At 38.5% G+C, this 20,095-nt stretch overlaps 1 protein-coding gene across 5 annotated transcripts; it reads right to left on the bottom strand.

The window, feature by feature from the left end:
- Positions 1–1,103: 1,103 nt before the first annotated feature.
- OVCH2 (ovochymase 2) lies at positions 1,104–19,326 on the bottom strand. Of its 5 annotated transcripts, XM_030482526.1 has the most exons (21): positions 19,233–19,326; positions 16,785–16,894; positions 16,172–16,263; positions 14,801–14,973; positions 13,733–13,828; positions 13,177–13,328; positions 12,531–12,726; positions 11,063–11,086; positions 9,568–9,658; positions 9,330–9,463; positions 8,760–8,900; positions 7,642–7,772; positions 7,128–7,221; positions 6,175–6,306; positions 5,700–5,777; positions 4,936–5,122; positions 3,397–3,466; positions 2,633–2,828; positions 2,194–2,345; positions 1,698–1,866; positions 1,104–1,292 (listed from the first exon to the last, which is right to left on the bottom strand). In XM_030482526.1, exons 1-21 carry the CDS (start codon positions 19,321–19,323, stop codon positions 1,270–1,272), a joined length of 2,532 nt encoding a protein of 843 aa, XP_030338386.1. In that variant the 5' UTR covers positions 19,324–19,326; the 3' UTR covers positions 1,104–1,269. The 5 variants fall into 5 exon arrangements, with proteins under 5 accessions (XP_030338386.1, XP_030338388.1, XP_030338385.1 ...); XM_030482528.1 differs by lacking the exon at positions 1,698–1,866; XM_030482525.1 differs by having other exon boundaries at positions 1,217–1,866.
- Between the last annotated feature and the right edge of the window lie 769 nt (positions 19,327–20,095).

Genomic DNA, 20,095 nt, shown 5'->3' with positions numbered 1-20,095 from the left:
CTGATCTAGTTTCTAAACACTAAGACTGTGCACAGAACAGCCTGCAAAGCTAATTGGAGCCCATCACCACAATTTCTTGTTTAAGCAGCCTTTTGGGCATTAAGCAAACTGCTGTTTACAAGTGAAAATTCTCAGTTTGCAGTGTGTAGATTACACACTAGTTCTTTAATTACATGTGTAGATTAATTAGGATGGCTGTCAGTTCTACATGGTGCCAAAGGCCCTTGGCCTGTCTTTTCAAACACTTCTAACTGTTTAAACAACACACAATTTGCTAAAACAGGAACTGTATTAAAAATATCCTTTTTCCAGCAATTGGATTGATTCACACCACTAATGAGTACACAACATTCTCCTGCTCCTCAGTGATGCTCTATTACTGTCACTGCCTAGGTCCTGTCAGAGCCAGCGGTAACACTCCCATTGACCTTAACGGAAGGATGACTGACTGCCCCTTCCATTGCTTTACACAGGCATTTATTTGACTTCTGCAGTATTTTTGTGCTTCCCAGTACTACATTCAGCCCTGGAGTCCTTAGTACAGGAAAGACATGGACCTCTTGGAGAGGGTCCAGAGGAGGCCACAAGAACAATCAGAGGGCTGGAGCACCTCTCCTGTGAGGAAAGGCTGAGAGAGTTAGGGTTGTTCAGCCTGGAAAAGACTCAGAGGAGACCTTATTGTGGCCTTTCAGTTCTTAAAAGGGGCCTTTAAGAGAAATGGGAGAGACTTTTTAGCAGGGCCTGTTGCGCTAGGAGAAGGGGTGATGGTTTTAAACTAAAAGAGGGGAGATTCAGGCTGGACATAAGAAAGAAATTTTTTACAATGAAGGTGGCAAAATCCTGGCACAGGTTGCCCAGAGTGGTGGTGGATGCACCATCCCTGGAGACATTTGAGGCCAGGCTGGATGTGGTTCTGGGCATTGCAGGGGGTTGGACTAGATGACCTTTGATGGTCCCTTCCAACCCAAACTATTCTATGATATGCTTGCCATATGATATATGGTGGCTTGTGTTCCCTCTCTTTCCTTTAAGATAGACTAACAGAGTGTCAGCAGCCTACAAGTAACTGTCTGCCCCAAGCACACATGTATGAAGCTGAAGTCTCAATTCATGTAAATCAGCAGTAAATTCACCAGGGTAAGCATCAGCTACTTTGGAATCTGTTCAGCAACCATGAGCTAACACACTCTCACCAAATTCTGAATTCAATGACATTTGTGCTTTGGAAATGTTTTACGATGCGGTCCATCAGAACTCTGCTTTTGATGGTCACACCATGAAAATGGGGAGATCTACAAAAAGGAGAAAAATAGAACAGGGTAAACTTTGCTAAGATCATCAAAGTCAGGCTATAAACTTGTCAAAGCAGACTCAGCTGCCACCACATGTCAGTTTGTGCCTCCGTACCTCCTCCCAACCCTAAGAAACAAAGCAGCAAAGCAGCAATATTCATCAGCACAAGAAATGCAACAGAGAGGGGAATAATAATACATCCAGAAGAAATAAGATTTTCGGAAGTGACTACTGATTTAATTTCATTTGTTCATTTCTAAAACATCCCTTGCTGAATACCCAAAACAGCCAAGATTTCAGGAAGTGCTGGACACTCAAATATAAAAATGGCACCCTGGAAAAGTCCTAAAATTAAGCACCTAGCAATAGCAAAGGGATTCATTTAATTGTTTTTTCATACATACCACTACTATTAACAGTCTGCTTGATCCAGTCAACAAAAACACCAACATTTGTGTATACTCCTGGGTAGCTCTTCCTTCCACATCCCAAGCCCCAGCTAGTGATTCCATGAAGGGTGTAAAATCCCGAGTTATCTTCTGAAGGACAAACTAATGGGCCACCAGAATCACCCTGCACAAGGACAAAGGAATCTTGCTTTGAGCTAACATCACTCCTTATGTTTTCAAATTATCAGTTCAGCTACAAGGGGTCCCAGCTGCTCACGTGTTTGGGGGTTTCTGTTTTTAAAAGGCAGGGAAAGAAATAACTCTTGTTCAAGGTAAGTATCTCATTTTGCAATAAGAGTAATTAAAATCCTACTATTAAGGAGTCTTTTACTGTACATCACCTACAGCCTGTTTGCAAAACAGCAAGAAAATGGTTTTAACGCTCCCCTTTTCAGAACCCATCTGGCCATAGCCCTGGTATTGGAAAGCAAAGGTGAAGTGTGCCACTTACTGTGCATGAGTCCTTGCCATCTTCCAGTGGGAATCCAGCACAGATCATCTTCCGGGTCACTTTACTAGGAAGATTTACATAATAGCTCTGACATGTGTCAAGCACCAGGATGGGGACTTCCAGCTGATGCAGTTTTCTCCCCTTTTCTCTATCTTGAAGTAAAAGACATCTCAGAAACCAGTGAAGGCAGGAATTAGTGATTCCAGAAAGAAGCTTTACTCTTCCCATTTTCAAGTGGTCTCATCTAAATTATCTGATTTCTCTCCTCCAACCCATTTCCCTGCATGTCTAGCTGAGCTTACACAAGTGAAAACTTTTTAACACATCTGTCCTCCAGAACCTAATCTATAGATGAATGAATGAATGTCAGAACACAGAACATAGTATTTAAAACACAGCTATAGCATTCTCAACCTCGGAAACAGCAAAGACCGCATACCTTCTTCATGTGCACCCCATCCTGTGACAACACACACGCTGGAGGGCTGCACCGCCTCCTCCTCGGCAGGGAGGCACACCGGGCGCACATAGCGGTTGAACTCTAAGGGCTCAGCCAGTTGCAGTAAGGCAATATCAGAGTCCATAGTGGTCTTGTTAAAACTTGGATGTATAATATACTGCTTTACCGACCTTTCCTAGGAAAGCAAGGACATGGACATTTTCTGAATGACCTGGGAATTTGAGTCTTAAACTCATTTTGATGTTATAAATTTTCAGGCCATATGCAAGATGCCTTAAGAGGAGTACACACTTAGAAGCACCTGCTGAAGCCACTAGCTTTCTTATATCAACAAGTCAAGGTTATGCCTCTTGGACATGGCTCAGGGAACATGCAGGAAACTCCATCCAGCAAGTGTAGGAAGAGAGTCTTGGAAAAACATTTGTCCAGTCTGAGCAAAATGGAAACTTGTGCCCCAATTATTTCTGTCTTGGTAATAGTCACCAGGGAATATAGAGACAATACACTCCACTCTCACACATCCTCCATGATAGTGAGCTTTGGAGTTCATTACTGGTGAAGGCACAGATCTGCGTTGATAATTTCTCTGTTGGTCACACAAAAGCCGCTGTGTAAATGCAGATTAAGGTCAGAGTGCAGGTTGTTAAAATGCTGGATCACGAACAATTTGGGAGAGGCATTTACATCAAAGATTATTTTGCAAGATTGATTTCTACTTTATTATTAAGCTGAACTTATCGTACCTGTCTGTATTCTTGCTCTGTAAGATCATGAAGACCCGTTACCACCATCCATAAGTCTCTGTATAGTTCCCTTAAAAAAAGATAAGTACATTCCTAGGCCGATATAACAGCATTCTTGAAACCTGCACATCCTAAAACCTCCCCCACCCAAATTACATACTAGGACCCTACATATTCTAGGACCAACAACTCCCAAGGCATTCTCCCATGCAAATCTATGGAAATCTTCCCACTGACTTCTAGGAACATGAAATATTCTCATGATGAGGCAGCAGCAGGATCTCTTGAACACATAGGAAACTCAGAGAAAAGTCACTTTATAAGGACTGGAGGTTCCTGATGCAGAACACAAGGCCTGCATGGTCCACATCATCCAGGGACAATGACGGTCCCTACCTTCTTAAGGAAAAAAGGTGTGACCTCTAAAACATTACTGCCTATCAAATGATATAAAGAAATGCAACTGAAACATTTCATTTCACCCTTTGGTTTCTTAACCAAACCCTCTCTCACTGCCTAAAAAGCTATCATAACTCCCTGATGAAATTAGGTGTGTAAAATCATTAAGCCATGTACACAAATTCTGATGTGATGGCAATATGCAACAGAGAATTCCTCCTTAACATGGCTCTTAAAGCAGTACCTTCAGCACAGCACAACAATTCTCCTGATATAAAATTTTTCAAACTAATATTTAGAAACTTAAAAGCCAAAGACCAAAATTCAAAGCAGCACTTGCATTTCAGGTCCCCAGTTTTGTGAGGGTGGGGAAGAGAATCAAAGAAATTGCAATTATAGATGTCTGAGCATCTTTGGCATCCGGGGCTTTTGAAAGTTTACTCTTGTTTTCAAGTAATTGCAACTTTATTTGAAAACCGGCCAGAACACCTAATTATCAGCAATCCTGGGAGGATTTTAAAAAAACATTTTAATGACCCAATGTATGTGAATTTTAAATTATTGTACGTGACTAATCTGAACTTCCAAACAGGTGGTGTTCAGCCTAAGAGATCAATAAGGAAGTTACACTTCAAGTATTTTCAAGAGCCCGAAAGTCACATATACTATCCCTTTGTCTCCTCTCAATAAAGACAGAAAAATTTCCATGTAATCTGATTTAACAGACTGATAAGTCCTTAATAAGGAAATGGCATCAACCCTGTGCACAAAAACCTCCTGTATGTCCTCCAAAATCTACACAAATTCACTAGTTTTAAAATTTCTTCATAGGTTGATTCTACCTGGATGAAAACATGATCTATAAATGACCCAAGCACTAAGAAGTTACCTAAGAGGAAGTGGTAGATGACAAGGGACTTAGTATCTTAGTTCCTAGCATCTTAGTATCTAAAGTTCCTTAGTAGCTGCTATGATCCTAGTACTTGTGTGTGGAGCAAAAGAATCCAGTGCCAGTGTGAGCCAAAAGGAGGTAGATCACCGAAACTGTGCCAGCCACCCTGGGCAGTACCACCATGCTGCAGAGATGCACCATGCAACTAACAGACATTTCCAGGGAAGGGTTCATCCCAGTGTACTTACTTAGAATTAAAGCAGTGAGCAGCTGTGACAACCCATTCTTTGGCAAGAACTGCTCCTCCACAGATATGCTCATCTGAAATTTGTACACTGACCTGCCAAGGCCATGAGTATGGTACAGCTTCTTCACCTCCAATTATCCTACTGAAGATGAACCTGGGCTGATTTGAAGGCATTCCACAAATATCATCTGAAACAGAAAGCTCTGATGTTTCAAGAAGTCTTTAGAAGTTAAGATTTGGAGAAGCAAAGAACAGTCTATTTAAAAGCTACCCCACAGCTCCTCAAGCTTCCTCCCTCCTAATTTTTGCTAAGTCTTTCACCTTTCCTCATTACAATGGATCCAAATGTTTAGAAATAGCATTAGGAGATGATCTTAGCAAAAACAGCTTCACCAAGATGAAATCAACTGTTTAACTGCATAAGTTTTAGCAATTAATATGGACTCACCCCATTTTCCATAAAGTACTGAAGGGGAAAAGGGAAGTTCTAAAACGCTGGTTATTATTTTCAACTACTCTGTACTCTTTGCAAAGCAAGTAGGTGTAAACTGACATACAAGCTGAAATAATGTCACTGCATTGCTGTAAATGACTTAACAAGATAAACAAAATAAGAAAACATAGGTTCTGCTATTCTAAAGCCAGAGCATAGAAGTGTTACCATTCCATCCATAAAACACTTGCAGAAAACTCCATTTAAATTATAGTTTAGAAGGTAATCCCTATTCCTATGAAGAATAGGACTGGAAACTCAGGTTGGCTTACCTGTTGTAACCTGTATTTCTTCAGTCATTTCCATATCTTGAAATTCTTCTCCACTAGTTGAATTTAAAGTATCTAAATCTAGCAAATGAAAATAGAAAATGTGTTAGCAGGCTGTCTTGTGTGATATTTTTATTTCAAAATCACTTATTTCATTTATTATAATTTTTATAGAAGGAATAGATTTCTACAGTAGGGATCTGTGCTATCTTCACATGATAGTAAACGCCATTTAAAATGCACCAGAATTCTCTTACACAAAATGAAACTCTCAGATTTTAAGTAGATTCATTGTTCCTCTTCACTCACTCAATAGGCCCTTTGTTCAATGCCTCAACAGGTTCACAATACAGGTTTTTCACTGAAACAATTTGTTAGATTAGAATCTCCTAGAGCAAAATAATTCTGATTAGTTGTTTTCACCAAAGAGCCTCTCATGCTGTGCCAAAGAGGCTGTTTCCCACGTTACTTCTATTACCTGTTACACGAACAAAAGAGATTGTAGCTCTGAATCCTCCAAAGGTCTCTGTTTCATCAGAGTGAAAGACAACCAGCATCACAGCAGAGGAGCTTAGGACAGGTGCTGGTAGAGCAAATCCACAAGACTTAGCTAAAGATGAGAAAGCAAAAGTTCATTGCAGATGAACGTGTACTTTTTCATCCTTATCTCTTTCAACAGTAAGTACACATATTCTAACACAGTATTTCTAGCTCACACAAGAGGATAAAAAAAATAACTATGTACAAGAGAGGAGTAGAGATAAGTGGACTAAGGCTTAAAGACTGTTCTATTGTTCCTGATAGCCTGTCCTTGTTCAGTAATTATCTCATAAGAACAAGGAGACTCTTGCATTATTTCACAAGAGTTTATTGTGGCGCTGACCCTCATAGGTTGCCATTACATATTGAACACACTGGAAATCTGATTTCCCCTTGTTAATGCTTCAGCAGTAGCATCTGCTAGCACTAATTTAAGCACCTGTATTAAGTAAGTGCTAAAATTAGTTGCCTGGGACAGGTCTTCCTCTCATTCAACGTAAGCCAGGGGAATCTCCAGCAAGGTAGCAAGAATTACATGAAAGCTCATCTAAAGAACAACTGGAGTCTGAAAAGGGATGCTTTCTCTGTCTGATCATTACTATAAAAACAAATTATTGTGTTATGCTCTCTTCTTCATTTACATGATTTCAGAAGTGCATTTCATATAGAACTTGAATACACAAAATCGTTCTGTTCAATGTGCTTTCGCCTCTGCAAGTGGAACAGATGCAGCAATATCTACAAGTTTTTTTTCAAGCAACTGAAACTAGTGCCTGTAACATCACCTGAGACTCTAGAGGCAAACTTTATTTTAAACTGTAAAACAAGGCTAGTGGAAGTCATAAAAGAACTAGGTCATGACCAAAATATATCAAAACCCAAAAGTCACACCAATTTCCTCTTCTTTCCCCACATCTTCATACACAGTTACAGCATCGTAAGAGCAATCTTCACTCTCTTCTACTTCAAAAGACTGGTATGTCAGCTTTAAATTAAAAAAAAAAAAAAAAAAAATTAAAACTGAACCTTGTTGTTAAATTCACACAGGGGAAAAAAAAAATAAAAATCAAAGATCTATGATGAGGCCTTTAATATTCTCAATGATTCCTTTAGGGTTTGATTTCTGTGGTATTCCAACCTCTCACAGGTGATACATCACATATGACATTTGCTAGAAGAATCTGGCATGATAAAATTTTAAGCAGGAAATCCTATTTTACTATAATCTAAAGGAGAAATTAAAACCTATCTGGCTTTTGGGATGGAAAGAAATTTCTCTTAACTGCACCCAGCATCATTATTCAAGCTTATTGCTTGATCTTGCTGTTCCTTAGCTACGTAATTTCTTGTTTACTCAATGGTGCTCACTTCCATTCCGTAGACACAAGAAAGGCTCATTTTATACCTTGATTACATGGTTCTTTGGTGCACAAACAATCCATTGACAGTCTGCCATGTTGCTGTAGGGCTCTGGATAGTGCATACTTTGTAACACTCCTTCTTCAAAAAGGACAGCTAAGGACTCACAGCCGGAATCTGGAAATCCAGGAAAACAAAAACGTAGGCACTCTGATTTCCTATTAAATCATTTATACATGCAAAAAAAAGTAAATAATAATAAAAAAAAATAATCTTGTAGTGCTTTCACACAGCTGAGAAACAGAACAGGACCAGGGCAGCAAGCAGGTCCTTGTGTCTGAAAAAGCTGCAAAGAAAATGTGTAATTTGTTCTCAGGCAGAAGAGCAATTCAACCCATGACTATAGCATTCCCCTGTGGCTACAGGCAGTACACTGCGGGCACAGGTCCTTCTGTGGCATGATAGAACAGCAGGACATGGGCATGGCAGAAGAACATTTGCCAACTTTCTTTCGCCAGGAAAGTGAAGACATAAAACACAGCGAGAGGACATGTCTTCCTGATGGGCTATGCAGTGGCAAGGCCCCTCAGAGGAGATTCCTCCCTACACTCTTCAAAGGAAAGAAACTATCTGGAAAAGCTGCAGAAACAGGAACAACAGGTATCTGTAACTGGATCATCCAGAGTCAGCGGATGGCCCTTGGGCCTGTTCCCTAGTGATGGTGAACCACTCTGCACAGCAAAACTGAAAGCAATCCTCTATGATGTGTACCTTAGCATTAGCTGCCTCCCTCAGGGCCCCTTCATAAAAGCACGCCTGGGACTAGCAAAGCAGCTTCCATCTGCAAATTCTGCTCATTTGGCTAATCTTTTAATTGAGTTTTAAAGCATTCTGGTATTAGGGAAGGAAATGAGGTCTTGGATGAAGTGGATGGAGAAGAGGCAAAATTAAAGGAGGGCTTCTCTCAACAGCATCTATCCTATCTCTTTCTGGCATCCCAGTTTCTCCACAATGTCACATGGCAGCCTAACCACATTCACTTGCTGATAACATCATCCACATAGAAATATCACAGGAGCTTCCTCTGATTAGTTTTCTCCTGAAAATTTTTTTCAGGTCACCACCCAAGAGTGCAGACAGGTATATTACCAGACTTAGACTTACCAGGAAGAATATCTGGTGTAATAGCTTTGTAGGTCATGGAAAAACCAGTTCCATAATCCTTGTTGTCAGAAACAAATTTCAGCCTTATATTACTGGAGCCAATCAGAATAGGTAACGGAAGATCTCCTCCGCATAACTTCCCTGCAATATAATGTTAGAGAATAATCACTGCTTCAAGTCTTTAGTCACTTGAGAAAACTTGCATGTACCATTTTTAGTTACAGCTTAAAAAATATATAGCTAAAAAAAACCTTAGCTATAAAAATTTTAGGATGAAAATTGCCTACTCATTCCTCCACGTTCCCTATTAATCCATTAGCCCAAATGAATTCACACTATTAAAAGTCCTTGACATCAGAAAGTTGTGTGCTGACACAGTTCCCTAGCAGGCATTTTCCATTATTTTCTCCTCCCACACTCTTTTATTTTAAATCATATGTCACAATGCATTCATCATGAAAATGCAAGCAAGACATAATCAAATGCAATGTCCTCATTGAGTGTACTTGCTGTTAGAATGAAAGGCTGCACTGACAGAGTATGTCAAAGAATAAGGGGATGGCAACTCACCAACAAGTCTGTTGTCTCTTGAATAGACTGATAAAGAATCATAGTCACAAAAAGTTTCTGGCTCTATATCAAAGTGGGAAAAACGAAGCAATATATAGTTCCCTTCTGGCACAAATAGAGTCCATACACACAATCTGGAACAACAAATTAGTTCCCATATACAAAACTGCAACAAAAAATGCAACTACACCAGTACGGGGAATTGTTTCTGGGGAAAGACTGTGTTTTGTCTGCTTACTGGTGGTTTTGATAGAACTGTTCGGGACTTCCAGGAAAATGTAATTCTCCTTCACTGTCAGGGAGTTTGCCATCCTGAATGCTACAAAATGCTGCATTGTAGAGTGAAAACAAAATAGAAGGAATCAGGTCTGACACATAAGTGAGTATCTGTTCCACCAAAAAGCTCAAACATCTAGAGAATATTGTGTGACTCAAGATTACTCAGCTGTACCTTGTTTCTGCTGCCAGACTGATGCTGGGTCCTCTTTCTTCTCTCTTTTATTTGGAATTATGATAAGTCAGTTTTAAACGCTGTAATTTGGGAGCAGAAATGAAGTACTGCCAATGCGCGATCACATTTCATTGTAAAAATGGCAGTGACTGCTATTTACCTTAAATAAACTATTTGATACATTACGATTTCAGTATAAATAATTTTCAGGGAGGAAAAATGCATGCCTCAGGACATAAGAAAAGCGTTCATTGCAGCCATCTGTAGTAATGTCCTTAGCTATGTTACAGCAGGAGAATTTTGCAATAGTACAATATGTATTAAAGACACTCGAGTAGACAAAGCAGTATAAGTATTGCCACAAACACAATTACTTACAAAAATTATCTCCTCTTGCCTTTCCTCCTCCTTACAAGTTAAGCCAGTAAGGCATTTCTTAACAACTATGTATATGACAACAAATTTAACAAGTCATGTACTTACAAGATTATCTTACCTGAAGTGTCCTAGTAAGACCAGTAAAACATTTCAAAGAAAGATGCAAATAGCACTTAAATACCCAATTCTCACTGGCCACAGCAAGTCTATCCAAACTGACCATGTGCCCAAGCTTGTTCATCATCTGAGAAATCTCACTCTAGATTACTCAAATTAAAGGTTAAGATCCAGTTCACTAGAGTCGTTTCTAGTATCTTGTACTTGTGGATGTGTACATAGAAGAACAGTGTACAACAAGAACATAAACATGGCGGGATCAAAGTAAGACTTTGGTTTTAAAATACATTACATTCAGGGTTGGATTTCATGTTTTGTTGGCGGGTTTTTTATTTTATTCAGAGAAATAGACAGCAGACAGGTAGATTCATCACAGACTGCAAAAGTTATAGTAATTTACCTCAAACTTTCTAATTAGATCTATATTTTCATACAGAATGAACTCCACTAACTAGATTTCATGCACTGCTTGAGGTTCTGTCCTCCATTTTTCCCATTCATTTTATTTGCATTTCAATAAAAATACAGCTTCATATATGTAGCTAAGGAGAATTCCTTTTTAACTCACCAGTACATAAGTACTACCCTACATAAGTAATTTATTTTTTTCTTTTTACATAACCAAGATGGAAAAAAGTATATATTTAAAGTATACATTTTAAAGTGCTTTGATGATTCAAGCTTCTTCACATTTCTTCCTTCATAGATTATGTATCAGACTATTTTGGGGGGTCTTTTAATGCTCCAACACAGAAGATAGAAGATACTGAAAACATACTGTACTCACCTGGGGAGCTTTTCATTTTCAGATCTAATAAAGGAAGGATAGGGAAGTGGGTGGAAAAAGAAGCATAAATTACTGCAGTTCCATATTCACAACGCAGGTTTTATTTTTATATCTGTGTGAAATGGTAATTTTATACAGCTAGCACTGAGGCAAATTCAAATGCTTCTTGGGGACACAGTGCCTACAATAAAAGTAGGCTTAGAATTCAAGCACAATTCAGGCAAATCCAGGCAATGCTGACTTAGGAATAAACAATTCTGGAGTAGCCGCTTCTAGAATTGATCATACATTGATAGGCCACTGCTCAATCTGAGCAACACAGTTCTCTCCTTCTACATACTTGTTGAGTAACACTGTACATTTCAGGTAAGGGTAGCATCATGTCAGGGATACAGAGACATTTAGCCTGACAGCAATTATAGTTAAGATCTTTTGCACCAGTGTGGCAGTACAAAAGAGTGAGCAAGCAAAACCTAGTGCAGGGCAACTGAGAATTGTGTTTTCACTCTATCTACAACATTTCTTTTTCTGTTCACTGGAGCCAACACACTGTAACTACCATGACAGCTAATCATCTTTTTTTTTTCCTGATAATAAAATGGACCAACTCATGAATGTTCTATAAAACGACCCTGTCTCTCTTTTTTTTTTTAAATAGAAAATCACAATATTTTTCAGAAGCTGAGCCCTTTCCATTTTCCTCTGACATTATAAATCAAAGTTGAAGCTGGTTTCTAATGAGAATGTCTTATTTCCCCCCCCCCCCCCAATTCTTTTTCTTATCATTAACTAGAAAAGCCTCTTAAAAACCCCTCCTCAGTTTTTCAGTTCTCCTCGTAAATTTTAACACAGTCTCTAATACCTTTTAATGAAAATAGCCCAAACTGGAAGAAAGTATTAATTCAGTTTCTTAATGCTCTGAGTGAAGTTCATCTCTGGATAGGCTGTCATTTATATCTCAGCTCTATAAGTTTGGAAGTGATGGATAATTTTCATGCTGTTCCCCTGCACAGAGGGCACATATGTAGCCTTTTGGGCAAAGTAAGCAGAAGCACTCTGGAGAGCATGACTTTTCCCTATGTTGTCAGGTATGGAATTTCAGACACTTTCAACTTTCAGTGGTGAATTTCCACTTAAAAACAAAGCTAACTGGCTAGCTGGATAAAAGGACCATTCTTAAAGTTAAAAAAATATATATATATATTTATATATACACACACACACACATACAGTCCAAGTAGGAAGCAAAGTGTGAGAGAAGCAAACATTTGCAATGCTCTCAATTTAGTTTTGGCAACTGCCAATTAGTACCACATACTTAAAGGCATTGTGAAAAGCTACAATGCTTTGCCAGGAGAAATAGGAAAGATGTAAGCGCTGTATCTTGAAAAACATAAAATTAAATTAAATACTATGAGACAGAAGAGTTGTCACAAGCAGGGGACACATTACTGTGGAGAGTTAATACCAGCACTCATGTTCTCTTGAATCCAGGAAAGCACTGCACTGAGGTCTGTGAATATTCCCGGAGATCCTCTGTTATAGTGTTTCTTCTTGTCATTACTTGCCCAGCCACGAGCACATCCCATGCCCCAGGAGATCACACCAGCCAGAGTCCAGGCGCCATGCTTACGTCTGCACAGAAGAGGGCCTCCTGAGTCTCCCTGTAAGAAAACAAGTAAAAGTCCACAACCCACAAGTATGTGAATACCACTGAGCAAACCTTAAAGAGTTTATTGGGTTCTCTTTTGTGCCACTTCCTGTAATCCAAGGCAATACTTCCTATTTTTTCCTTAGGATCTTAGCATCATTAACTAATTAATTTACCACGTGTTCTGAAGCTAGAAAGCCCTAAGCATTATTTCACTGGGATTCATTTCATATACTCAGATATATTTCAATACCGGGAACCTGTCATACATTTCATACAATAATTAAAATGGAATCATGTAATTAATGACATTGGCCCACACGAAACCTCTGAAACAATTCATAGATCAAAATGTACACACTCCAAATACCACAGTTTACAATATATATATTCACTTAGGCACATAGAGCCTTCAGCTTCTGAGAAAAACTTGCAAGTACACAAGACCCTCTGATCAGCTGACCTGGCAAGCATCTTTTCCTCCGTCTGGAAATCCAGCACACATTATAGTATCACTCTGAATGGGTTTCTTTAAAGTTGATAATGCTCTTGAACACTCCTTTCTGTTTAGGATTGGTAGGTTGACTTCATATAAGACCTGAGGGAGTACTCCATCTGAAATACAAAAAAAAAAAAAAGTTAATAAGAGATGGTGAAAGGTGAATGTAATGTCACAGCTAATACACAATAAAAATTATTTGGAAACTTACTTCAAGACATATGATGGTTACAAGCATGTTTTGATAAACATCCAGTTTTGTATATATAAGCAGCTTTACTTTGATAAATCTCAAAACATTTCAAAATTGAAATACAGGTCTATATATTGTAATGATCCATTTTGAGGTCACTCACAGGTAGGCATAGAAGCTAGCACAGATCCCATTTTGAGACTACAATTCTTATGACCAGCTGATGGTTTCTTCTGGTCTGTCTATGATCTACCAGATCAAGCTCTTAGCTTCAGAAATAAAGACACTGAGAAAACTGAATGTCAAAGAACAATTGGAGTGGCTTACTCTCATTTAAACGGCCCCAGCCACAAGCAGTGCAGATATATCCTGCTTCAAACTTTTCACCTGGATCAGGAAGACAGGCTGGCAAAACTGATGAACCTGCCACACATGGACATGAATTTTATTGATAAGTGTTTGAAAGAACAATAACAAAAAAACCTTTCTTTCTCAGATAGTTTTGTTGGTTTTTTTGTGGGGTTTTTTTTTTTAGCTAAATGTATTTTTATTTTTCTGGCATCTGATAATTTATCTGTGCCTCCACTTCTGTGTTCTGGAATGGAAAAAGAAAGCCATGAGCACCATGAGCTTCAGCCCAGGCCTTGCCATTCAGCTTAAACTTAGCTGCTACTACAGCAACCTAATGAAGTGAGCTAGAGTCTTTGGAAGAGAAAAATGTCCGGTGGACTCTTCTATGCACCTCAATATTATGTAAAACTGATGCAAAGTAACCTTCCAGAAAAACCTGAACATACGGCAAAGTTAGTGTACAGCTGAGAAACGGCTGGCTCATGGGCCAGGAAACAGAGAAGCAATGGCTGCACTCCCCTCCCCTTCCCCTTTCAGCCCCAGATGGACCACTCTGCCACTACTGAAGATAATTCCACGCTCCCTTCCGTAGCCTGCAGGAAGAGAAAGGGCAAACAGCAGAGTGGGTGTTAGTAAGGTACAGACAGTACTGTGTTACGCTCTGAGCTCTGGTCTGCCTTTGACTAGCTTTACTGCTCACCAGAGGCAGAAATCTCCACCTACACCTTAGATAAAAAATAAAGACACCTATTCAAATTTTAATCTCCTGCATACAAAGAACAATAACTTTTTCCTCAAGGGAGTATTAAGTCTGAAGATGACCATTTAATTCAACTGATAAATTTCTCTGACTTACCTCTGGTATTTTAAATACTTCAGTTGCAAAATACTCTGGAAATGTTTAGGTTATACCTCTGGAAATGGTATAACCTGACAGCTGTGAAATGGATATAAATTGAGTTTCAAGACTTTTCAGAACATCTGGGAGAAGCAAAGGCCTTACACCTCCCCACTGAGAAAGACCATAGATAACTATAGCCTTACTGAAGTTGAAGGCTCCATCCAGTTTCAGAAGGGCAATGTCATAGTTCATAGGCCTTCTGGGGTCAAAGTTTGGATGCTTAATGACATATTTAACGGGGAGTGTCTGCTCGCCATTCTCCCTGATCCTCAAATCATGATCTCCTGCAGTGACATCCAAATACTGGAGGATGTTCCTATAGAATAGAAAAATAAAAGTTCAGCTATAGAATCTTCAAAATGAAAGGAAAAAATATAGTTGTTTTTAAACAGAGAAGGTATTACTACTAATATCCAATACCTTTCATCTTCAGATGTTAGAACACTTAATATGTACAGTCAGCAAGAGCTGATTACGCTCCCACAGTAGAAATCAGGAAATGAAAAGGTCTGAGAAGAAAAATCATTTAGCTACACTCCTGACTGTGCTTTGGTGGTTCATTAAGGAACCAGGTCCTCTTACTGTGTTTAAAAACGTTCAGTAACACTGCTTTTTGCAGGAGGACAGAAGATTTGGACATAGGAAAATACAGAAAAAATAATACCACTTCTCAAGCATTTTCAGTGTATGCCTTAAAAATATAGTGAATCCTGCTCAGATCAGATGTGCAGCAAGATAACACAAAACCAATCACTACAGATTTTTTATTCTGCTTCAAATTTATTTCCCAGACTCGAAGAATCACTTTTGTGTCAGGAGGCTTTATGCTGATTTAAATACTGCCTGTCCTTCTGTAGTTAATACAAAAGTTTTACTGCAGTTTTTGGCTAATTTGACCATGATGTGATCACACACAATGCCAGATACAGATCAAATTTATAACTGCAGGTGAACTATTAGTACGAAGGTTCAGTATTAACTGTATGGAAATTAGAACCTCAGTGAAGCCACCACAGCATCAGAACTGAAACCTTCTGCACAACATTCACAGACCTCTTGGTTTTATTTATTTGGTTGGTTGGTTTTTTATTAGCACTAAGGCTGAAATCATTAGCATACAAGAGATGAGTACTATATCCACTCATCATTTAATTGCAAATGCACATACTCTGCCAGTTGTTACTGATAGAAGAAAAAATTTGGTCACCTGGTAATTAGATACAGATTTTTATCTACATTTCCAAAATCAGTCTCCACCAACCCCTTTAAGTTTACTTTATTCTTAACTTCTGAGATATTCAAAGGTTTTGTTATTTCTCCCTTTCCATTAATTTTTTTTTTCTCCCTTCCATTAATTTTCCCTTTCCATTAATATTTCCCATGGAAAATATTGGTTAAAAATAAAAGGGTAGGGCCTGTAATTGCCCAAAAAAGAGCCCCCCGCACACACACACACTTTTACAATCCATGCTTTTCTGCTCCTGCAGCGTGCTCCAGAAATATCACATTCATACCTGTCTAAGACACAGTGAGCTGCTGTGACCACCCACTGAGCAGAAACAATGGTGCCTCCACAGAAATGCTTCTGCCTCCGTTTCAAGGAAACCTACATCATGTAAAGAAGGCATGTCAAATAAAGGAAAATCTTTTTATCTGGTCTGATTGCATGTGAGGAAGAAAGGAGAGACTACATGCAGGTACTCTCTGAAGATTCGCACAGCTAAAGTACACAATGCATTTCAAGCAAACACACTTCCATAGCATTCTTACAGTCCTTGAATCTAAGAGTTCCTAATCCTTGCTGTTCTTCCTTCAGCTGTGACTTGGTACCTGATTACATGCCCTATTTTTGATCAGTTTCACCCATGCCTCTTTACAGTAGACTCAATTACAGCTGCTTTTTCAGGAATAATGATAAACAGAACAAAAAATTGTAAGCTGTCAGGGAGCAAGACAGGTTCCACGTCCTCTCCACCTGCTTCACTGCTTTTCATAAAAGCAGGGTGGAGCTCAACAATACATCATAAGTGTCAGTAAGCACAAAGTATTCTTGTTTTCCTCTTTTGCAATTTCTACAAAAAGTCAGGACTTAGTTCTGAAGATAAAAACACATTTGCTTGTGCAAACCTGCCATGGATGTGAGCCTTGTTTCACCTGGTTTCCCCCAACAATCCGAGTGAAAAGGTTAAGGTAACTCCATGGTTTTGCCTCTTGAAATTTCTGCCCACACTTAGGATCTGAGGAGTAAAAGGGGGGAAATGAGGAAGGATTCAGTCTGGATTTAGGTTTTTCTACTCTTTTCGTAACATAGAATTGGAAGGCATGGCCTGGCCCAGAGGTTAGTGCAGTGTCTCTGCCATGACAGGAACCAAATCTTATAATTCCTAATACGAACTGCCCAAAATAAGGCTAAACTGGGCTAGGGAAAAGGCAATGTACTTTATTTTGTGAAAGTTCTCCAAATGAGCACTTTTTAGATCAATTGTATCACAAATCCAAATTTTGCCTTCCATGAGTGAATGTGTGTGTGTGTACATGTATTTTAATATCCTCATTAGGTCCATGCTTACTTCAGCTCTCTGAATGTCAGCCTTCTCTTTCAAGCAAGTTTTGAAATTATTTGGGGACTAAATCACTGTTTCATTATTGCTTTTAGAAATCCCTTCACACCCAGCACTTGTATTTAAAATACTTTGGTTAGACAAACAGGGTCAAAACATACACCATACAGATGACCAACAACAGTGACTACATTTCTTCAGAACGTCTATTCCTGTGTCAACTTTATTTCTTCTTCACTCACCATTATTATCATCTACTATGGTTAAGCGGGGCTGATAATATTTATGTGTTTGGTAAGAAGTATATTTATAGAAACAAAAATCTGTGGTACTCATCTTTGGATAAGTACTGATTTGGTAGTATTTCCAGAAAGAGAAGCAAAGCAGCCAATTCTGCCAAGCAGCACATCATAACAGAGGGATTCTGTGTAGTGCACTTCCCAAACCCAACAGTGGCCACAATTTTTTTCTTTTTTCCTGTATGAAACTCATTGAATTCAAACATATCTCAAACACATTTTAGTACAAATTCTGTTCAATGCTAAACTGAGAAAAATTTAGTATCCGTAAGCTTGGAACATTTTGTTGTTTTGGCAGATAAGTGGCTGCATTCAAAGGATAGATGACCAATAGTTGTATACATTGCCTGGAAAATATGGAAACTTGCAAACTGTAAAATGCAGCTTACAACACCTAGAAAAAGGGTTTTGCAATCATCTTCAGGATTAGCATGGCTGATGGAAGTGATTACAGTGTCACAATAATGCTGACACAATGCTACTTACCCTAGCTTTTAAATCAAGATGGCTTTACATAGAAATGTTCCGGTTCACTTATCCGATTTTTTTTGTTCTCTCCTAATTCTCACTGCACCCACCTTTTTCCCATGTGCAAAGATACAGTGAGGAAAGGGGAAAAACGTAACAGAGAAAATTTTAAAAACTAGGATCTGGGTTTTACCCAAAGGAGTTTGGTACTGCGGGGGGAATCAGATTCAGAAATGAAAACTTTTCCTTTTTAATTTCAGCATTGAATAACGTATGCAAGATTATTTAAAAGTTACAAGTTAATATTTATAGTAATATTATACCAAATCTATGTTATCTATATTTTGACAAACTCTAAAATGTTCCGTGCCTTGGCATTTGTATGCCAAAGAGATTCCAAACTGCTTTACAGATTGCTTCAGGACAGATGTCATCTGATGAGGTATTTCTATGTAAACTTCACCACATCCGTCTACATGGCAGGACGCTGAAGGCAGTGAATACTGTTCTATAGAATACTATGCTTTAGACTGATTAAGTGAGCAACTTGTTATGATGATTTAGATACCACACCTATTTTGACAGCCAAAATAGAGTTTTTACAGTGAAAACAATTGATTTGCAACACTTTGGAAATTAGACTGTAAATTTCCTTTTTTACAACTGCATATTTAAAACAGAAGCAAAAAGGCTATGCAAACAGCTAAATCTGATTTCCATGACAGTTTGCCATAAATCAGTAAATCTTCATGAAGGAAACAGGAACAATTGCAATCATTAATTGTTCCAAAAAAAAGAACACTCTGGATTCTAAGATGTCAGACAATGGAAGAGAGGCTTCACTGTATTCTGTTTGCAGCCTATGGGTAACATGCTAAACCACGATCTTCTTTATCTTGCTGCAAATCTGAGAGTATTAAATTTTATTGGTTTTAATTTAAATTTATTTAATTATAAACCATATTTAATGTTATTCATTCTGAATCATCAAGGAATCTGACAAAAGTTTCCTAAGAATTACTCACTAAAAATAACTCTCAGTTACAGACTTGGATTGGAATAAAAGTAAAGAATGAAACCTAGACCAATTTTTCTAATGCTACCTTGTGCCTAGGTCTAGGAACTCTTAGGGTAAAATACTTCAGAGGGTGAAACTAGTGCAACTTCTTTCCCATGCTTGCCACTGCCTAAGAACAAAACTTCATACTTAGAATCTGTTAAAGCTAGATGTGAAATTTTCATCCTACCTTTCTGAAGAGTGGATGGTGAAGCATGAAACTCGGTAATACAAACTATCCCCGTCAGGAGTAACTGCAGCTTACTGGGGACAATATGCATCTTGGGGTGCTAAATGACTGAGTGAAAACAAGGAGAGGTTTTATAGGGGAAAAGAAACCCAAATACTACACTGCAGGAGAACAGCAACTAATTGAAACAGAAGTTACTCATTAATCCAGCCATAAAGCACTTACCTGCACAAGTAAGTTTTCCAAATTTAATGGAGCATGATTCTTTTATATGCCATTACTGAAGTCTTTGCTGTAAAATACTAGCTAAAACCCTGCCTAAAACTATTTTTTCAAACAAAATGAAGTTACCAGTGCATGCTTTGCTAGCAACACTTACCCAGGCTGATGTACACATTGAAGTAGAACATGCATGAACAGAATGGAAATTGTAGGGGCAAACAGCAATTCACATAGCTTTTGAAGAGGCAATACTTTAGATTTTCTGCATGCTTTATATTTAGCCAACTTTACAGACCTGAGAAACATGCCAAAAGTTTACCATTTTGTTGGCAGCATGCTCAGTGTTGTACAAGACAAAGATAGCTCTCTGCATCAAAGTGCCACTCAGCGTTTGCATCCCATTTTTGAAAGGCAACTGAGGAGGACAGGGCTCAGCTTTTTAAAAATATTTCAGTATTGCTGCACCGCCAGTTTTGAGTCACTTTGATGACTAAGCTCCACTTTTAATAGCAATTTAAGTGCAAGTCTTGTAGAAGGCTATTCAAATCCTAAATAAGGAACACATCAGCTGAATTAAAAGATTTCACAAAACAGAAAACATAAGTTAAATTATCCTGCAAATTCACCACTTAAAACTTTCA

Source organism: Strigops habroptila, chromosome 4, assembly GCF_004027225.2.
Source record: "Strigops habroptila isolate Jane chromosome 4, bStrHab1.2.pri, whole genome shotgun sequence".
NCBI lineage: Eukaryota > Metazoa > Chordata > Aves > Psittaciformes > Psittacidae > Strigops > Strigops habroptila.
This window is presented reverse-complemented; position numbering and strand designations above follow the sequence as displayed.

Excerpts from the sequence above, each read along its gene's own strand:
- OVCH2 (XM_030482525.1), bottom strand. The coding sequence starts at position 19,323 with ATGCATATTGTCCCCAGTAAGCTGCAGTTACTCCTGACGGGGATAGTT. Across the intron at positions 11,087-12,530 it reads TCAAGAGAACATGAGTGCTG|ATCTGAAAATGAAAAGCTCC; the intron begins GTATTAACTCTC and ends TTCCTTTATTAG. Across the intron at positions 6,307-7,127 it reads GGGGAAAGAAGAGGAAATTG|CTAAGTCTTGTGGATTTGCT; the intron begins GTGTGACTTTTG and ends TCTCATCTTTAG.